At 25.7% G+C, this 18,846-nt stretch overlaps 1 protein-coding gene across 4 annotated transcripts; it reads left to right on the top strand.

Moving 5' to 3' along the window:
- The first annotated feature begins 1,127 nt into the window (after window positions 1–1,127).
- On the top strand, window positions 1,128–18,846 carry LOC127287201 (phospholipid-transporting ATPase ID). 4 transcript variants are annotated; one of them, XM_051314013.1, is made up of 15 exons: window positions 6,195–6,511; window positions 8,242–8,653; window positions 9,065–9,123; window positions 9,442–9,654; window positions 10,059–10,264; window positions 10,435–10,590; window positions 10,887–11,529; window positions 13,519–13,698; window positions 13,840–14,581; window positions 14,688–14,880; window positions 16,029–16,177; window positions 16,360–16,712; window positions 17,118–17,343; window positions 17,455–17,690; window positions 17,767–18,846. In XM_051314013.1, exons 1-15 carry the CDS (start codon window positions 6,467–6,469, stop codon window positions 18,181–18,183), a joined length of 4,230 nt encoding a protein of 1,409 aa, XP_051169970.1. In that variant the 5' UTR covers window positions 6,195–6,466; the 3' UTR covers window positions 18,184–18,846. The 4 variants fall into 4 exon arrangements, with proteins under 4 accessions (XP_051169973.1, XP_051169970.1, XP_051169971.1 ...); XM_051314014.1 differs by having other exon boundaries at window positions 6,198–6,511; window positions 14,688–14,865; XM_051314016.1 differs by lacking the exons at window positions 6,195–6,511; window positions 8,242–8,653 and adding an exon at window positions 1,128–1,292 and having other exon boundaries at window positions 17,767–18,486.

Here is an 18,846-nt window from a genome sequence, read left to right as displayed (position 1 = left end):
TTTTTATATATATATAAATGACACGAGAATTTTGTATGTATGTTTAGCACACGTCAACTTTTATGCAAAGTTTGATACGTGTAAATCAAGGATTTTTAAATGTTAAATGAGAGCTAAAGTAGCTTTGTATACTCGAATGACCATCGAACCTAAACTATCATATGATTCTTTAGTTAACGTCACGTGTCCGTTATATATATATATCTATAATATTTATTGTCCTTGGAATTCTTATAATCGGAAGTCAGAATATTAAAAGAAAAAAAAATTCTTATCTCTTCACAGTAAAAAGTAAATCTTATATATTTAAGCAAAATTTGAAATTAAGACGCTGAATTTACTGAAGTTTTCTTTTGTTTTTTCAAAATTGATTAATGTTTTAGGTTAGTTTTTTTTTAGGGTTTTTCGTGGTTCAGGCCCGAAAACCTTATATAGGTTCAGTTTGGTGTACGTCTGTCCGTCCGTCGTACACTCGTATAGTTACCATAGCAACCGTTTCCATGACTATGGATTATTATAATAAATATAGAAATGTTAAAATAACTTTTAAAAAAAAAATTAATTCGTGAAAAATTTGATCTGTTACAGCGAGAGCTCACAAGATCACGATTGGATGATCTGTGAAATTGAAAGATTTGGCAGAAGGGTGTTATCAAACACCAGGAGGAGCAGTGGCATCGTTAAGAGAAGAACGTGGAGACGAGAAGAAGGGAGGTGACCAGCCACTACCCCCCCACATGGACGCCACCCTCAAAATTCTCCCCAAACCCCCCACACCGGATATCCTCTCGTTATTATCTATCCGCGGAATATCCCACCTAATAAAAGAAGTAGTGACAATTCCTCTACTTCATCGCGGTCGACGACAATCAAGGACAAAATCGACCGCGAATATTTTTTATCTTATATTATTTCTCAATTCATATTATTTTATTCATCAAAATCCCATTGTCATTGAAACAAATCCCTATATTAGGCTTAAAAATAGGCCAATTTTCTTCATTGCTGGCAGTGAAGTTTATAATAATAAAATTTATAATTACAAGAACAAAACGTTCTTTATTGGCCCTAAGGATCCCTTTTTTACATCTCTTTATAAATTGAAAGAATCACGTGTGCTTGATGCATTTTATCATAAAAATTCATCCCCTCGTGACGAAAATAATATTTTAGAAACGCATTCTAACTTCCAAAATTCACATATCATCATCAGAAAAAGCCGTCCAAAATCGACCACTTTGTTTAGGCGATTTGAACAATGTCGCGAACTGCTGCCACACGCCCTATGCAAGGTGAGTTTTTTTTTTAAATATAATTCTTCTATTTTTTTTAATTGTTACTGATATAAATGGTACATTAATCTTTTTACTTAACTCAATTTGTTCCAAGAAATTATGCTTTCATTAAAAATCATTTGGGTAAGCAAAAGATTAATGGACTATTCTTATCATTAAGATTACATATCTCATTTTTGCGATGACTTTTGGTTATATAGAAGTTTACTTATTAACTTATTTATATAATTAATGGTATAACTTCACGTTACTCAAAATAAACCTGTATAGAAAAACTATAAAAATATTCTTTGAATGTGATTACAGTGCATCGTATTGGATTTAGTGGCTATAAGCAAGTATTTCATACTAGATGATGAATAATTGGGGAAAGTATATATGAGGGAACAGGGAAACATTTCAAAGTGGTTAATTATTCTCGAATTTTTTTAAAATGGGGGGGCGTCAGTGACGTCAACAAGATTCCTAACCTAAAAAATTTAATTTCGTTAATTTGTGTAAATCAACTTTGAAAATTAAAGTTTATAAAAATAATTATTTTATTTAATATTTTTTTCTAATTAATTATTTTTTTTGTCCACGATAATAATTTAACATTAATCTAGAACTCAAAATGAATTTGACTGGATTCAATTTAAAACAAATTTCACTAAAAATTCAAAATGATTAAAAATTGCATATTAATTTAAAAATTTGCGGTTATTTAACGTCGTTGATTTGTTTAGGTGCATGTAGCGCCATTTGTGATGACGCCTTGTACTGACGGAAAGTGTCTCGTCGTCAACGACGAGACGACGTCAGCCTTGACGATCCGACGCCGCAAAGTACATGACGTTGTTATATATATGCCATACCGTCGCGACACTTTTCTTTTTTGTTTGCTCTCCATCCGCTAAAAACACTGACGTTCGCAAAAAAAAAAAAAAAAAAGTATCCAACAATGCGTTTTGCCGGGGGGAGATAAATGATTAAATAAAAAGAAATCTGACATACCGACGACGTCGACAACGATGAACAACGTCGACGACGCCGACGCTAAAGCCGTGGCTCAAGGGAGATGAGAAACGGGCAATCAGAAAAAGATATATTCACGTCCATACAGTGTGTATAGGATATAGGGCTAATCACTCCCCTTTTGGTCATAATTTATAAATCAGATGAAAAATGTGAATACCAAAGTAAAAGGGTGCTTCATTTATTTATTGCAAATGAAAAAATTGAAAGAAATTTTTTGAAATAACCGAGAATCGTGATTGTCAATTGAGCACACGGTATGACGACGAGAGAAGTTCACTTGTGGTGAGTGCGGTGATAATATTGTCATTAACGAAAGAAAAATAATCTCTTAATTGTCAAAAAAAAAACGGTTACTTTCGCAAGAATCCTGTTTTCTTTTTTTTCTACTTTTAAAATCTCAAATTTCTTGTTTGGAAAAAAATAGATGCTCATACAAAATTGATCGGATGAAAATACAAGTGACTTTTGTAAAAAATACTTTCAAAAGTAACTCTATATATTGCTATAAAATTTAATTTTTAATTAAAAATTTTTTATAAAAAATTATTATTCGCTATTGTCGCCGCTCTGTCTCGTTTGGTAAACGAAGAAGCATTTTATCGATTGCCAGGTCCTACACCTTTAAACTCTTCCTGACACTCTCGCTTTTTATTTTTATTTTTAAATCCGCAAATTATTATACAAAAATATTATTTTTTTGTTTCAATAGTCGTAAATTAAAAAAAAAATTTTTTTTATTATTATTTTTTATAAAACTTTTTTTTCTAGTTTTGTTGTGTGTTTACAGTATTTATACGGGTATATGTGATTTGATATAAAGCAACATTTATGTATTACGTGATCGTTATGAGACAACCTTAAAAGTGTGTTTCACCTGAGCAATTGAATTGCATACTTTTATTATACATATATATATAACTGCATATTCTACTTTTGCTGTTTGACATCAAATGAATCATGTTTTTTTTTTTTTAAGTTTTTTTTATGACCTATTGTATATGTGTGCTATAGCGAAAAAACAGTCTTTACGGGAAAATTGATGTAGAAAAATTTTAATTTTTCAAAAAATTATTTAGATCATGTTTCTATCTTTAGATTTTCTCTATTTTTTAAAAGAGATATAAAAAATATTTTTTTAAATCACTTTTTGAATTAAAGATGAAATTTGTTTGAATTAAAAAAAAGTTTTCTTTGCTTTTACGAAAAAAAGATAATTTTCAAGTGTTTTGAATCAAAGAAATAATTTTTTTTCTTTGAAACAAAGAATCTTCTTTTTCTGAATGTACAAATGAATTCAGTGTAAATTTTTTTATTATAATGTAAAAATTTTAATATTACATAATAAATTTATATATTTATTAATAATATTTATATTATTGAAATATTAAATAATCGAATTTCAATTTAATTATTGAAATTAAATCAATTTTCTCATTTATATAATTCCACTATCTAAGAAATATAAAGCCGCAAGACTAATCGAGGTAAAGAAATTTGTTATCAAGATAAAATTCGCGTATCTCACAACACAAATTATATTTATGTGATAAAGAAAATTATATGTATACACGCATAGGTAAGCGCATTTCACTTTTATTGCTGTACATGTGGAACGTGTGTATTACACTAAAAAAAAAAAAAAAGAAAACAGTTTATTACCTAAAGGATTTTCTTTACGATCCTTTAACTTTGACAAATTTAATTAAGAGTCTTCTTTTTATTGTTTCATCTTTGTTTTTCGATTTGGTAATTAAAAAGGAAATAGCTATTTCTTTATAAGTGAAATTTATTTGAGTAAAATAATTATTTTAAAAAACTTTTTTTTAACCCTAGGGGAGTAAAATAATTCTTTTGACCCTAGGGTGAAAAATGGTATTGTTTTATCCTACACCCAGAGAAAAATGTTTTATTTGAACCAAATATAATATATTTCAATTAAATAAACGTATATATATATTTGTCTCACAGCCTACTAGCCCATTTATTTGGCGTAAATAACATTATTTATTTGAATCAAATAAACATTTATTCGAATCAAAAAAATATTTATTAGGCTCTGAGAAAAATATATCATTTCTCATAGGTAGTAAAGTTGTCTTCTTGACCCTAGGGTGTAAAATTGTATTTTTTAATTCTGGAGTAAATTTTTCTTTTTGACTCTAGGGTATAAAATGGTATTTTTTATTCCTAGGGAGTAAAATGTCTCTTTTGACCCTAGGGTGTAAATTTTTTTTTTCTTTTTTTTTATATTAATATTTTATATTAAAATAATAATATTAAAAATAATAAAAAAAAACCCCGATCTGAATAATTTTCATTCGAGTGTCTAAATTAGTTTTAGATAAGTTCACTTGTTAAAAAAAAATGATAACATATCATTTTTTTTTTTTTTTTTTTTGCGCGTTAGAAATTGGTTTACTGGGAACTGATAGAAAAATATGTTTTTCATGTGTATATTTAAAAATGAAAAAAATTGACAAAATATAATTTTTTTTTTTTATCATTTTTTGCAAAGATAATAAAATTAAGCACTTAAGTTGATAAAAAATAATTTTTGATTTGTATCTTCTATATTTCCTAATATAGTGCAATAGAAAATTGATTGGTACATTTTTCATATAACAGCATCATGACTCGTTGATGCGATCACTCGCATAAAAAAAAAAAAAAAAACAGACACACACGGCAACCCAAGTTCGTCTCTTGACCTCTCAAGTCGAATGTCAAGGTTAACTAACATTAAACTCAATATGATCTAGAAATCTAAAAAAAATTCCATTATTTTTTTTTCACTGTCATTTAATTTTGTTCATTGTTCCAATATTATTTGACAATTTTTCATATCAATTAAAATAGATATTTTTTATCAATGATAACAAAAAAAATGGAAATATTGGATTTTTTCTTTGATAATTTTTTATTTACTTATTTTATTAACAAAATAAAATTCTAAAATTATTATTAATTAATTATTAATTATTATTGCCTTTTTTTTTGGTTGAAAAATTTTTATTTTCATTAATATTTTATGAGAATGTAAAGAACGTTGTAAAATTAAATAAACTTGTATATATATATATATATATTCACAAAGACCTTGAATTGAAAATTTAATTCACAACGGTAAAATGAGTCAATATATTTATATATTGAATTTTGAAATAGAAATCGATGCGTAAGCTGATAAATCAAAAAATTAACAAGAAAAATTTGTTTCCTTTTTTTAAATTTCTAACAATTAAAATTATTACGTCACTCTTTCCCTTTGTGTATATTTTTTTGCGGATTGAAATTTAATTATTACTATCGTTTCAAATTCAAATGATATAATAATTATTTCAATCTAAGAAAATTGGAGTTAGTTATGTAATATCCGTTAAAGCGCATTATTTCTATATTGTGCATGAATTTCTGGAAAATCTCGAAAACGAGATTATTTAAATCGCAGACTTTATTAAATACATCTATAAATATTCGGAATTTAATTTTTGAAATTATTTTTAAAACTTAAAATTAATTACTAAATCATTGATAATAATTTAAAAGAAAAAAAATTTGCCCTAAAGAAGTAAAAGTGGACATTTTTCACCCTAGTGGAGAAATTTTATTTTATAATATAAAAAGTGGTTGTAATTCTAGGAAATTGTAAATTAAAAATAAATAATAAATTAATTAATAGAAATTATAAATTATTATTATAAATAGAAATTAATATTTATAAATAAGACAGAGTGGCGACAAAATTGGAAAAACAATTTTTTTTTTTATTATTAATATTAAATTATTTTTATAAATTTTTTTTTATTTGTTATTAATTTTTTTCTATTTAATTGAAAAATTTAGATAATGGGAAAATAGAGTATCGTGTGATAAATATAAAGAAAGAAATAAGTGAATGAATAAAAAAAAAAAAAAAAATGGCTATTTTACAAAAACGAGGAGAATTATGCCAAAGCGTCGCCGACATAATTTCCAAAAGTCAACGACAAATGAAGGAGGATTTAATTGTTTATTAAAAATGTTTCAATATAAATTGACATGCTAAAGAAGGAAAACTATGTAACGAACGAGGACACGGTCTCGTTGGCACGTCTGGGGTGCCACGAGGAAGAAATTGGCCCTAGAAAAGAGTGGATAGTTTTGTAGGATAGACAATGAACTTCGAGGAGGTGGACACATTGGAACTCGAAGTCTTCGAGGTGAGTCCCTTTTTCCCTCTCTCTCTCTCTCTGAAAAAAAAAAAAAAAAATTCAATCCTTTTTTATATTTTTATACCAAGGCTGATAAAAATCATTATTTTAAAAAAATTCATTTTTTTTATTATTAATTTTTAAAAAAAAATGTTTTTTAATTTAAATCTGATTATTTTATTTTTACACATTAATCAAAATTTAATTTTAAAAAATTAAAATAAATAAATAAAAATAAATAAATAATTTAAAATAATAAAATAAATAATAAAATAATAAAAAAATTTAATAAAATAATAAATAATTTAAATAAAAATTTAATTTAATTTTTTTTTCTTAAATACTTTTAATTACTTAGATTATTAATTTAAAAAAATGTTTTTTAATTATTTCATTAAAATTTTAATAATTTTTTTTTTTTAATCCTTTTTAAACTTTAATTTTTATTTTTTCAATATATAATAATTTGAGGGATTTAAATTTTCGTTCCTTCAAAACGTTTATTTGAAAAAATATATTTTTTTGCATTTGATATTTTTATAATTGAATATTATAAAATGGAAAAAAATGGAATTTCTCGAATTTCAAAATAGAAATAAAATATTGGTAAAAAAAAATATTTTCACGTATAAAAGTATAGTTTTTATATATATATATATATATATATATATATATATATATATTTATGAATACAGAGTTTCATATAGTCCATCAAAAAAAGATATCTGACCCAATTTATTTCAATCCATTTTACAGTCAATATTGATTTATATATATATACTATTTTTATATGAAAAAAAATAGTTTATCACTTTTTTTTTATTCCTTTTGTTTACGGTATTTTATTTGACTTGAAAAAATTTCTTGAAAGAATAATAAAGTAGTTTTTTTTTTTTTTTCTATTTTACGGAAGCACCCAATCATTGACCCTCATTGCTTTCATCATGAACAACTGTTATTCCATACGGATTCACACACTTCGATTTCTGATTAAGAAACCTTGATTATTCCCTCTTTTTATTGGCTTCTTTACTCTAACTTCCAAATCTCTTAGTTAATTTGTTAATTATATAAATAATAGAATGCGTAAACGAATTATTTGCAAAAAAAAAAATCTCTTTTTTTAATTCAAATTATTCCTTTTTTACAGAAGAAATTATTTATATATTTTCTTGAGAGGCAAATAAATATTTTTTTTTCAAAATCACTTTTATTTGATTGAAATAAAAATTTATTATAGACTCTGTGAAAAATATATTTTTATTTGTCTCAAATATAAAATATTTCTCTGCTATCGTGAAAAAAAAAAAAAAAAATTATCCAATTCTCAAACTATGGAGGGGGAAAAAAAAGAAGTATATTTTTACAGCGTCTGTCTCGTCTAAATATAAAACTAGTGATTTAAAATATATAGTTTCCTAGAGGGTCAGTGCACGAAAAATGTGAATAAAAGCATAAACAAATTAACGTCAAATTTGAAAAAAAAAAAAAAAAAAAGACCCATCAGGAATTGTTGTTTGTATATTTAATGATTGGAAAATTATTTATATTCTTGAAATTGCAGAAAAATTAATTTTTTTGAGCTCCTTAAATTAAAAAAAAAATTATTTTTATCAGCCCTTATAAATAATTATAAATAATAATAATTAATAATTATCAGCGATAATATAATGAGAGAGAGAGAGAAATGAAAAAAAAAAAAAAAACGTGTGAATTATTATTATATTGAATTGATGAAGGTAAAAGGCGATATCGATGGAGGTGAACAATCAAATGGCACATCGAAATCAGAAAGCAATCTTGAAACATTGGAAAATGGTAGTGGAACACGTAAGAAGAAACGAAAACGACGGAAATTTAAAAAAAAACATTTATCCCAACCAGCAAGTAGTCATATGGTTTTAAATTTGCCATCGTCATCAACGGAAATTGAACCTGCTGATGAATGTTCAAAGAGAGGTTCATTGAGTAGTCTTGGTGGTGTAAGCAGTAGACACACCACACTACGTGAATCATTATTGACAGTTTTAGGTAAATTGGTTGTTTGGAAAGGTACCAGATATCGACCAACTCCAACGCCATCATCATCGGCACCACCAAATTCACCTCCGGCCACTGAATGTATCGGTCGAACTACCTTTTTTTCCAGTGGTGAGTCCAGTGACCCAAAAAAAAGAATAAATTTCACCTAATTTTGTTGATACTTTTTTTTTTTTAATTAATAAACAAAAAATATATTTTTTAATTTTTGTATTAAACCAAGTCCACTTCTGGGCCGAAAGGCTTAATAAATAATAATAAAATATACGAACATAATTAATAAACAACAATTTTTCTGATTATGAATGATTCAGATTTTTTTTTTTTGTGATTACCAAAAATTCAACACATTTCGTATATAAATTATTAATAAACAAAAATTTTCTGATTATTCAGATTTTTATTTTTGTAATTTACCAAAAGTCAACGCATTTTGTATAAAATGTTGAGATATGTAAAAAAAATAATAATTTTCTATTAGCATTTTGTTAATATTCTTCTTTGGTTTATTTTTGTTTACAGAGACGGAAAGGCGAATTCGTGCAAATAACCGCGAGTACAATTCACAATTCAACTATGCGGTAAGCTGTTAATTTTTTATAAATTTTTCCTTCACGTTAACATATTCTAAAAATTTTATGTTGTGTTAAATTAGAAAAAAAATCACCCAGTCAATTTTTAAGAAAAAGGAAAAAGAAATAAATTAAAAAAGAGGATTTTAAAATAGAATTTTGAAAAAAAAAAATTGTAGAGAAATTTTTTATTTAATTTTACCAAAATTTTTCTTTATTTGTAATTTTATTTTACTTTTTCATTAAATTAAATGAGAATTTAATTTAATTTACCACTGGTGCAATTATTCTAAAGGTAATAATTAATTTTGGTTTTTGATTTAATAGAACAATTACATCAAGACGTCCAAGTATTCGGTATTGACGTTCCTGCCATTGAATTTGTTTGAACAATTTCAAAGGCTCGCCAATTTTTACTTCCTATGCCTGCTGGTGCTTCAGATGATCCCTGCTATATCTTCTCTAACCCCAATCACCACAGCCATACCTCTTATTGGGGTACTCACGCTCACTGCCGTCAAAGATGCCTACGATGATTTTGTAAGTACTTTTTTTCGAAAATTCATTTAGAAAATTAAAATTTTATTTTTTTTGTAGATTTCTCTCTTTTTTTTATCGCAACAATTTATTATTTTCTAATTTTGTAAATTTTAATTTATTTAATTTTATTTTTTTTATTTACCAAATTTTAAATTTTAATAAAAATATTAAATTAAAATGAAATGTTTTTTAAACTTCCAGAGAAAAGATATCAGAGCTAAATAAATTTATTTGTTTCAAATACGTTTTTTGAGTTAAATAAAAATTATTTTTTTGCACTAAACTATTATCGTTCTTAAATAATTATTAATTTTCATTATTAATTGTATTATATTATTATTTACATTATTAGGCTTTGAGACAAATATATAAATATATGATTTAATTGCAATTTTTTATTATAGCAACGACATAGCAGCGATTCGCAAGTTAATAATCGAAAATCACGAACTTTACGAGGCACAAACTTACGTGAGGAAAAATGGTCTCAAGTCCAAGTTGGAGATGTGATTAGAATGGAAAACGATCAATTTGTAGCAGCCGATGTTCTCCTTCTTTCAACCAGCGAGCCTAATGGTCTCTGTTACATTGAGACTGCTGAATTGGACGGGTAATTATAATTCAAAATTACATTCTCAAATAATAAAAATATTAAACAAAAAATTGAAACTAATTGAAATAAATTTCAGGGAGACAAATTTCAAAATTCATTCACATTTTCAAAAAAAAAAATAAAATAAAAACAATAAATTAGAAACTAATTGTATAAATAAATTTCAGGGAGACAAATCTTAAGTGCCGACAGTGCTTAGCCGAGACGTCAGAAATGATGGATAATCATGAATTAATTGGCCAATTTGATGGTGAAATCATTTGTGAAACGCCCAATAATTTGTTGAACAAATTTGATGGCACGCTCTTATGGAGAGGAAAAAAGTAAGGATTCATTTTTTTTTTGTTTCTATTTACCAGAAAAAAAAATTTTAATTATTTACCTTTAAACTGGCTAACAAAAAAAGAAAATTTGCCCTTTCGTACCAAAGTACTTAGAGAAACTATTTTATTTAATTATTTATAAATAAAATAAATAATAACTAATTAGCAAATTAAATTAATTTAATAGTAACTATTTATCTAATTTTAGTCTATTTGTCTTTAGTATTTATTTTTTTTGTCGTTGATTTTTAAAGTTTGATGTAATTTGTAAATTGCTTTTTTTTTTTGAATTACAGGTACGCTTTAGATAATGACAAAATTATTTTGCGTGGATGCGTGCTAAGAAACACCCAATGGTGCTATGGTATGGTAATCTTTGCTGGCAAGGATACCAAATTAATGCAAAACTCAGGGAAGACCAAGTTTAAAAGAACCTCCATAGATAGACTGCTGAATTTGCTCATCATTGGGATAGTGTTCTTTTTACTTTCCTTGTGTTTATTTTGTATGATTGGCTGTGGTATTTGGGAAAGTTTAGTTGGACGTTACTTTCAAGTGTATTTACCATGGGACTCGCTTGTACCAAGTGAACCATATGCGGGCGCGACAGTTATTGCTTTTCTTGTTTTTTTTTCATACGCCATTGTTTTAAATACAGTTGTCCCAATAAGTTTATATGTTAGTGTTGAAGTTATAAGATTTGTACAATCATTTCTAATTAATTGGGATGAAGAAATGTATTATGAGCCAACAAATACACATGCTAAAGCAAGGACTACAACATTAAATGAAGAATTGGGCCAAATTGAATATATATTCTCAGATAAAACGGGAACACTAACGCAAAATATTATGACCTTTAATAAGTGTTCTATAACTGGGAAATCATATGGAGATATTGTTGATCAAGTTACTGGAGAAATCATTGATCTTACTGAGGTAAGCTGCTGCTGTTGCTTTTTTTTTCTTTTCTTTTTTTTCCCCCCTAAACACATTTACACACATTTCTTATCTTTGAGTCTTATCGTAAAACCTTTTACAAGAGAAATAAGCACTCTTATTCCTCGTGTTTTTCCGCTTGAAGCTTTGAAAAATGTATTTATCTTATTCAGCAAGCTTTTAATTTTTATGACTGTAATGTCCCATTTACTTATATATATATATATATTTTTTTATTATGGTACAAAAAAGTTGATTATGAAAAATCTAAGGCGCATGGATTTCTCATAAAAATCACTAATTAGAATTTTTATTCTAAAGCAAGCTTCACAGTATTTCCCCTATTTTTCCTCTATTTTAAAAAATTCCCTTTTTTATGAATATTTCCTCTATTTTATGTAGAAACTCAAATAATGGAATATTTCAAGCCTCGGATTGCACAACTTTTTTGACTTTTTTCAATGACTATATTTTGACTTATTTTTATAAAATGATATTTAAATTATTTGTTGAATTAATTATTTCTGATAACTTTAATCAAAAATTCCATTTATTAACACATTTCTCAATTAAAATTTTTTTTTTAAATTCAATTATCTTCTTAACTTTGTAAAAAAAAAAATCTTCCTCAATTCAAAATTTACCAAAATTCTTTTTATATATCTTCTGAAATTTTAATTATTTTTTGAAAAATTTAAATATACCTCTTCCAAATTTGATTATTTCCAAAATTTTTATCTAAAATTCTTCGCTAAATTAATTATTTCAATAATTTTAATTCAATTTTTCAAATATTTTTTTTTTTTTTTTTTTATTAAAAAATTAAAATTTAATTACTATTTTAAAATTTTGTCAATAATTTTCAGCAATTAAAATTTACAACAATTTCAATTAATAAATTATCATTTTTTTTTCAATAATATTTTAATCAAGTTCTTTCAAAAATTTAATTTTTTAAAACATTTGCCAAAATTCTGAATTCGAATAATTTGTACAATGACTTGGAATTTTTTTTTTTTTTTAAAGTAACTTTAAATTATTATTATTTTTCAATATTTATTTTTCGATTTTTGTTGTAATGAAAATTGACTTCTTTCTCTTTCTAAAGTTAATCCGAGGCTTGAATTAGGAAAATTGGAATTTTTTAAGAGAAAATTAATTTTAAAATTTAATTTCAACAAATTTAATTTAAATAAATGAAAAATTTCAGTTTTTTTGAAAAATATGAATAAAATCAAGTTTTGTATATTTTACAAGACGGTTTTCGGTTTGATAATACAAAAAAAAAATTACTTTATTTAAAAAAAAAAAACTTTAAAGCATTTTGATTAAAGAAAATATACATTTAGCTTTTCCCCTTTTTTTCAAACAAAATTTCCCCTATTCCCCTCTCTTTTTTTTTTAGCAAATTTTATGCTCTGAAGCCTATAAAGTATTTTATTAGAAATAATTATTTTTTATACGAATTTTCAATATAAAATTTGAAAGATTTTCTTTATACGAATTTTTACGTAAATTCTGCCAAAATTTGTCAGATAAAAAAATTTTGCTAATTAAAAATATGTAAAAAAAAAGAATCTGTCTGGAAAAATGAAAATTCGGTTAAAAAATAATTAATTCGATAAAATTCTTAAAAAATGAAAATTTAAATTAATTTTTTTTATGGGATAATTAATGGTGAAAAAAAAATGTATTGTACCATAATTTAAAAAATTTTCCACGCTTCCTTCTTTTTTGAGTCTCGTTAAAATTGTATTTGTTTTTGATATTGAAAGCATTGACAAAGAGAAAATTTTGTGAATCCAAATTTTCAGTAAATGGAGATTTGTAAGGATTTTTTTTTTTTTTTGTTTTTTATTTTTTCGGTATTGAATTGGAGAAATTCATTAATTGGAGAATATGAATCGAGTATATTAACACAAGTATGTCAATGCTTTTATACCGTGCTTATGTCATGCACATTATTTAGCATGTGTGTGCTGCATGTAGACGGGCAAAGCTGTGCAGATGCCAATTATCAAGTGGAAGAATGGACATGAATTTGTCCGTCAAGTGTACACTCCTATTAGTGGCGCAGACACTCATCTTCTTGGACAAGACGATAGAATATCCAATTCAACACCTGAATCAATCATCAATGGTGTTACAAAAATTTCTCCTAAACTTTCAGTACGCATGCTTGTATCAAATGCTTTTTTTAAATTTATTTATCACAATTTTCCCTAAAAAAAGTAATAATAATTAAAAAAAAAAAAAAATTTCCTTTAATTGAAATTAAAAGAAAATTCTTAAAAAATTGTTATTTTTCAGACGATACCTCCGATAGATTTTTCATTTAACAAAGACTATGAACCGGAATTTAAATTTTACGATAAACAATTACTCGAGGCAGTGAAACGAGAAGATTCAGATGTACATAGTTTTTTTCGTCTACTTGCATTATGTCATACTGTTATGGCGGAGGAGAAAAACGGTCATCTTGAATATCAAGCTCAATCACCTGATGAGGCGGCACTTGTTTCGGCGGCGAGAAATTTTGGTTTTGTTTTTCGTGAAAGATCACCAAATAGCATTACAATTGATGTAATGGGAAAACGTGAAATATATGAACTACTTTGTATATTAGATTTTAATAATGTTAGAAAACGAATGTCTGTGGTACTGCGTAAAGATGGCTTTATTAGATTATATTGTAAGGGGGCCGATAATGTTATTTATGAACGTTTAAAACCAGGAAGTGATGAGGTAATGACTAAAACACAGGAGCATCTTAATAAATTTGCCGGTGAAGGTTTAAGAACATTGTGCCTTTCCGTAAGGGATATCAACGAATGCTTTTTTAATGATTGGAAACAACGGCATCATGATGCAGCGCTCAGTCATGAAAATCGTGACGATAAATTAGACGCAATTTATGAAGAAATCGAAAGGGATATGACATTATTGGGAACAACTGCTATTGAGGATAAACTTCAGGACGGCGTACCGCAAACAATTGCCAATTTGGCATTAGCTGGAATCAAAATTTGGGTATTGACTGGCGATAAACAAGGTTAGATAAAAAATTAATTATTATTTATTAATTATCAATTTTTGATTATTAATTAATTTTATTTTTTTTTATTTTATAATATTGTAATAAATTTTTCTTTTTTCAGAAACGGCAATCAATATTGGTTATTCGTGTCAGTTATTAACGGACGATCTCACGGACGTTTTCATTGTAGATGCAATCACTTACGACGGAGTGGAAACTCAGTTGACACGGTATCTTGAAACAATAAAAGCAGCTTCCAACAATGAAAATAAGCCGACACTATCCATCGTTACATTCAGGTGGGACAAGGAAAGGTCAGGCAAACGAAAGAGACGGAGTAAAATTTATTATCTTCCATTCTTCATTTATATAAATATTTATTATTATATTTTTGACCGGTAACGCATTTATCGAGAGATTATTACCTTTATCACCTTGAATGTGGCACCATATATTCTGTGTGGTTATGCTTTTATTGTTTTAATAATTATCTTCGGAAGATTCTTTTAATCTTTAAATTTTTATTTTAATCTTTTCTCTTTTATTTTCTTATTTTTTTTTCGTTTTATTTTATATTATTTTCTTTCATTTTCTTTTATTTTATTTTCTCTTAATTAAGTTGATTTTTTCAATTAAATCTATTTTTCAAAATCAAATATTTTTAGAATGCATAATCCGCTAGTTCCTTTAAAAATTTTTTTTTTTTTTGAGAAAAATTCTCTTGTCATTCGCATTTTATAATTTCATATTATATATAAAAGATATATATTATGTATTGCATGCATCAAATTATATCACGACAAACCTCTATATTATTTTAGTATTCTAACTTTCGTGTTCATTGTGAGACTAAAATATTCGAAGAAAACGTTTTTTTTTAATCCTTTATTAGAATAAGAAATAATTTTCTTTTTTTTTTATATAATTACCTCTTGCCGCGCCGTAGATAGTCTAGCTTTCTTTCTACTGTACTACATATAGGTAACTTACATTTATGCGAAGATGATAATAATAATTAAATGCTTGGAACTCACTCCTTCTCTTTCTGTCTGCTTAAGTGTATTTTTAATAATTATAATCATAATGAAAAATATTACTCTTTTACGTCACTTCCATTATATCATAATATTTCGAATTACAATTTTTTATTAAAATGAAAAGAATTTTTTTTTTTAGTTATTAAATTTTAAATATAATTAACGAAATTTGCAGTTTATAATTAAATTATTATTATTATTAATTATTAATAATAATGATAATGATAATAATTTATTAAATTTCAAAAATTCTATTTAATATTATTAAATTATTACAAAAATTTTTTTTTGTGATTCTGGAAGTTTCATATTCATGTAAATGAGCTTGGTGTCTGATTTGGCAATTCGGGCTTCCTTCAAAAAAAAAAATTGTTTTCGAAAATATTAATCTCATTTAATATTATTGAATTTCTTGTAAATAACAGTGAAGCAGATTATAATGCTACTAGAGACGAGGTTGACGATCACGAAATGGAACAAGCTGCGTGTTTCGCGATAGTAATTAATGGTCACTCCCTCGTTCACGCGCTGCATCCTCAACTAGAACAACTCTTTTTAGATGTTTCCAGTCAATGTGAGTAATCGATTAATTCAATTTTTCGCAAATTTGATAAATTTTTTTTTATCTTATCATTTTACAAAACTAAATAATAATTAAATAACAACAATAATAATAGTAATAATAATTGTAATGATAATAATAATAATAATAATAATTAAATAATTGAGAAGAATAATTTTGGTAATTAATTTCAGGCAAATCGGTAATATGCTGTCGAGTAACACCATTACAAAAAGCAATGGTAGTTGAATTAATTAAAAAAAGTAAAGAAGCAGTAACATTGGCAGTTGGCGATGGAGCTAATGATGTGTCAATGATAAAAACAGCTCATATTGGCGTTGGAATTAGCGGACAAGAAGGATTACAAGCAGTATTGGCCTCAGATTATTCAATAGGACAATTTAAATTTTTGGAGAGACTATTACTTGTTCATGGACGATGGTCATATTACAGAATGAGCAAGTTTCTTAGATATTTTTTTTACAAAAATTTCGCTTTTACCTTATGCCACATTTGGTTTGCATTCTTCTGTGGATTTAGCGCACAGGTAAATTTTTTTTATTTTTACAAAACATTTGAAAAAAAAATTAAATTTAGTCTATAAAACAAAATGAATGGAAAATAAAATAATTTATTAAAAAAATTAATCTTAATTAATTGATTAAAATTATTTAATATTTAAAAATAAATAATTTTAAAATAAATTATTTAAATAATTTATTAAAAAATTAATCTTAATTAATTAATTAAAATTATTTAAAAATGATGATTCAAAGGCGAATACTATCTTAAAATTTCCCATGTTTTGAGGCATTGTCTCCATGGTTTCGAGATTTTTGAGAATTGAGTACTTTATTTATCTGATTGGTGAAAAAAAAAATATTCATTTTTCCATGAATCAAAATTTTTGATTGTTTAATATATATATGTTTTTTTTTTTTTACTTTTTCAGACTGTTTTCGATCCAATGTATATTTCCGTGTACAATTTGTTTTATACATCATTACCAGTTTTGGCTGTTGGTATATTTGACCAGGATGTTAACGACAAAAACAGTTTAATGTATCCGAAGTTGTATACCCCGGGACACCAAAATTTATTATTTAATAAAAAGGAATTCTGTTGGAGTGCTGTTCATGGTTTTTATGCAAGCTGTGTACTCTTTTTGGTGCCTTATGGTGAGTCAAAATTTTTAATTTTTTTGATTTATATAAAATGTAATTTTCGAAAATCTTTATTGAGATTTTTTTTTTTTTTTTAATAATTAAAAAATAATTTTTATTATTTAGGGACATACAAAGACGGAGTATCGCCGAAAGGCTATGTACTTTCGGATCACATGCTGCTGGGCAGCGTTGTGGCCACAATATTAGTCATTGTTGTGACTATTCAAATAGCCCTAGACACATCATATTGGACAATTGTAAATCATTTTATGGTGTGGGGTTCACTTTTTTCCTATTTTGTAATGGATTATTTCTATAATTATGTTATTGGAGGCAGTTACGCTGGCAGTTTAACGATGGTGAATTTTTGAAAAATAATAATATTTTAAACAAATTAAATTTTTCAAAAAATTATTTCAATTTTTTCATTTACAGGCAATGTCGGAGGCAACATTTTGGTTCACAACACTTATATCGTGCATTATTCTTGTTATACCAGTGCTTTCGTGGCGATTCTTCTTTATTGATGTAAGACCCACTTTGTCCGACAGAGTGAGACTGAAGCAAAGATTAGCACAATTGCGCTCACGACAAAGTCAAGATGTATTGCGCACACCATCAACAAGAAGAACGCGTCGCTCAATAAGATCGGGCTATGCGTTTGCACATCAAGAAGGTTTCGGACGACTTATTACATCGGGCAAAATTATGCGCAAATTGCCTAATGGTTCAGACTTTAAATTTTCTATGCCATTTACGAATAATGTTACAAAACAAATTAATATTTCCTCCACATCACCAAAAGAGAGTGCATCCAAAAATTCACAATCCCTGGACACTGTTAATCTATAAAAAAAAATTTCATTTTTCAAAAATATTTCGATTAGCCCAAAAAAAAATGCACAATTTATTTTTAAAAAAAAAGCAATTGGAATTTTATTTACAAGAAATTAAATTTTCTCTAAAGCACAATTTTTTTCCAGAGAAAATAAAAACTTAAAGAAACTTTAAAAAGGAAAAAAAAAAAAAAACGAAACCAGTATTATTTTTCGTCACTAATTTTTGAATCTAGTAACTAGATAAAAAAAAAAGATATTATTTAATAAAGATTTTTATTTTTATAATGGTATTAATTTCTTTTTTAAGTTCGTTATTTGAAGAAAAAATAAGGAACAAAAAATATTTTACAATTTGTAAATTAAAAAAAAAAAAATTTATTGATTTTTATTATATAGATAAAATATGTACATAATAATTATATGACACACTTAAAAAAAAAAACAGTGACAGTTGTTCAGGGATTTTATTTTCTTTTTTTGATTTTCCTAATTACTAATATTCTAAAGAATATTAAATATACAATTTAAAAAAAAAAAAGAAATAAAAGTTACATTAATAATTGCCTTTATAAAATATTAATACAAGAAACAAAAAAAAATTGTATTATATAGCATTGATTGTAAATATTTTAAAAGAAAAAAAAGAGAGAGAAATATATATATATATACATATATA

This window comes from Leptopilina boulardi, unplaced genomic scaffold, assembly GCF_019393585.1.
Source record: "Leptopilina boulardi isolate dan_hultmark-lab unplaced genomic scaffold, ZJU_Lbou_2.1 LbouV2_368, whole genome shotgun sequence".
NCBI classification, from domain to species: Eukaryota; Metazoa; Arthropoda; class Insecta; order Hymenoptera; family Figitidae; genus Leptopilina; species Leptopilina boulardi.
Note: the sequence above shows the minus strand (reverse complement) of the source record. Positions and strands in the feature narration are given on the sequence as shown.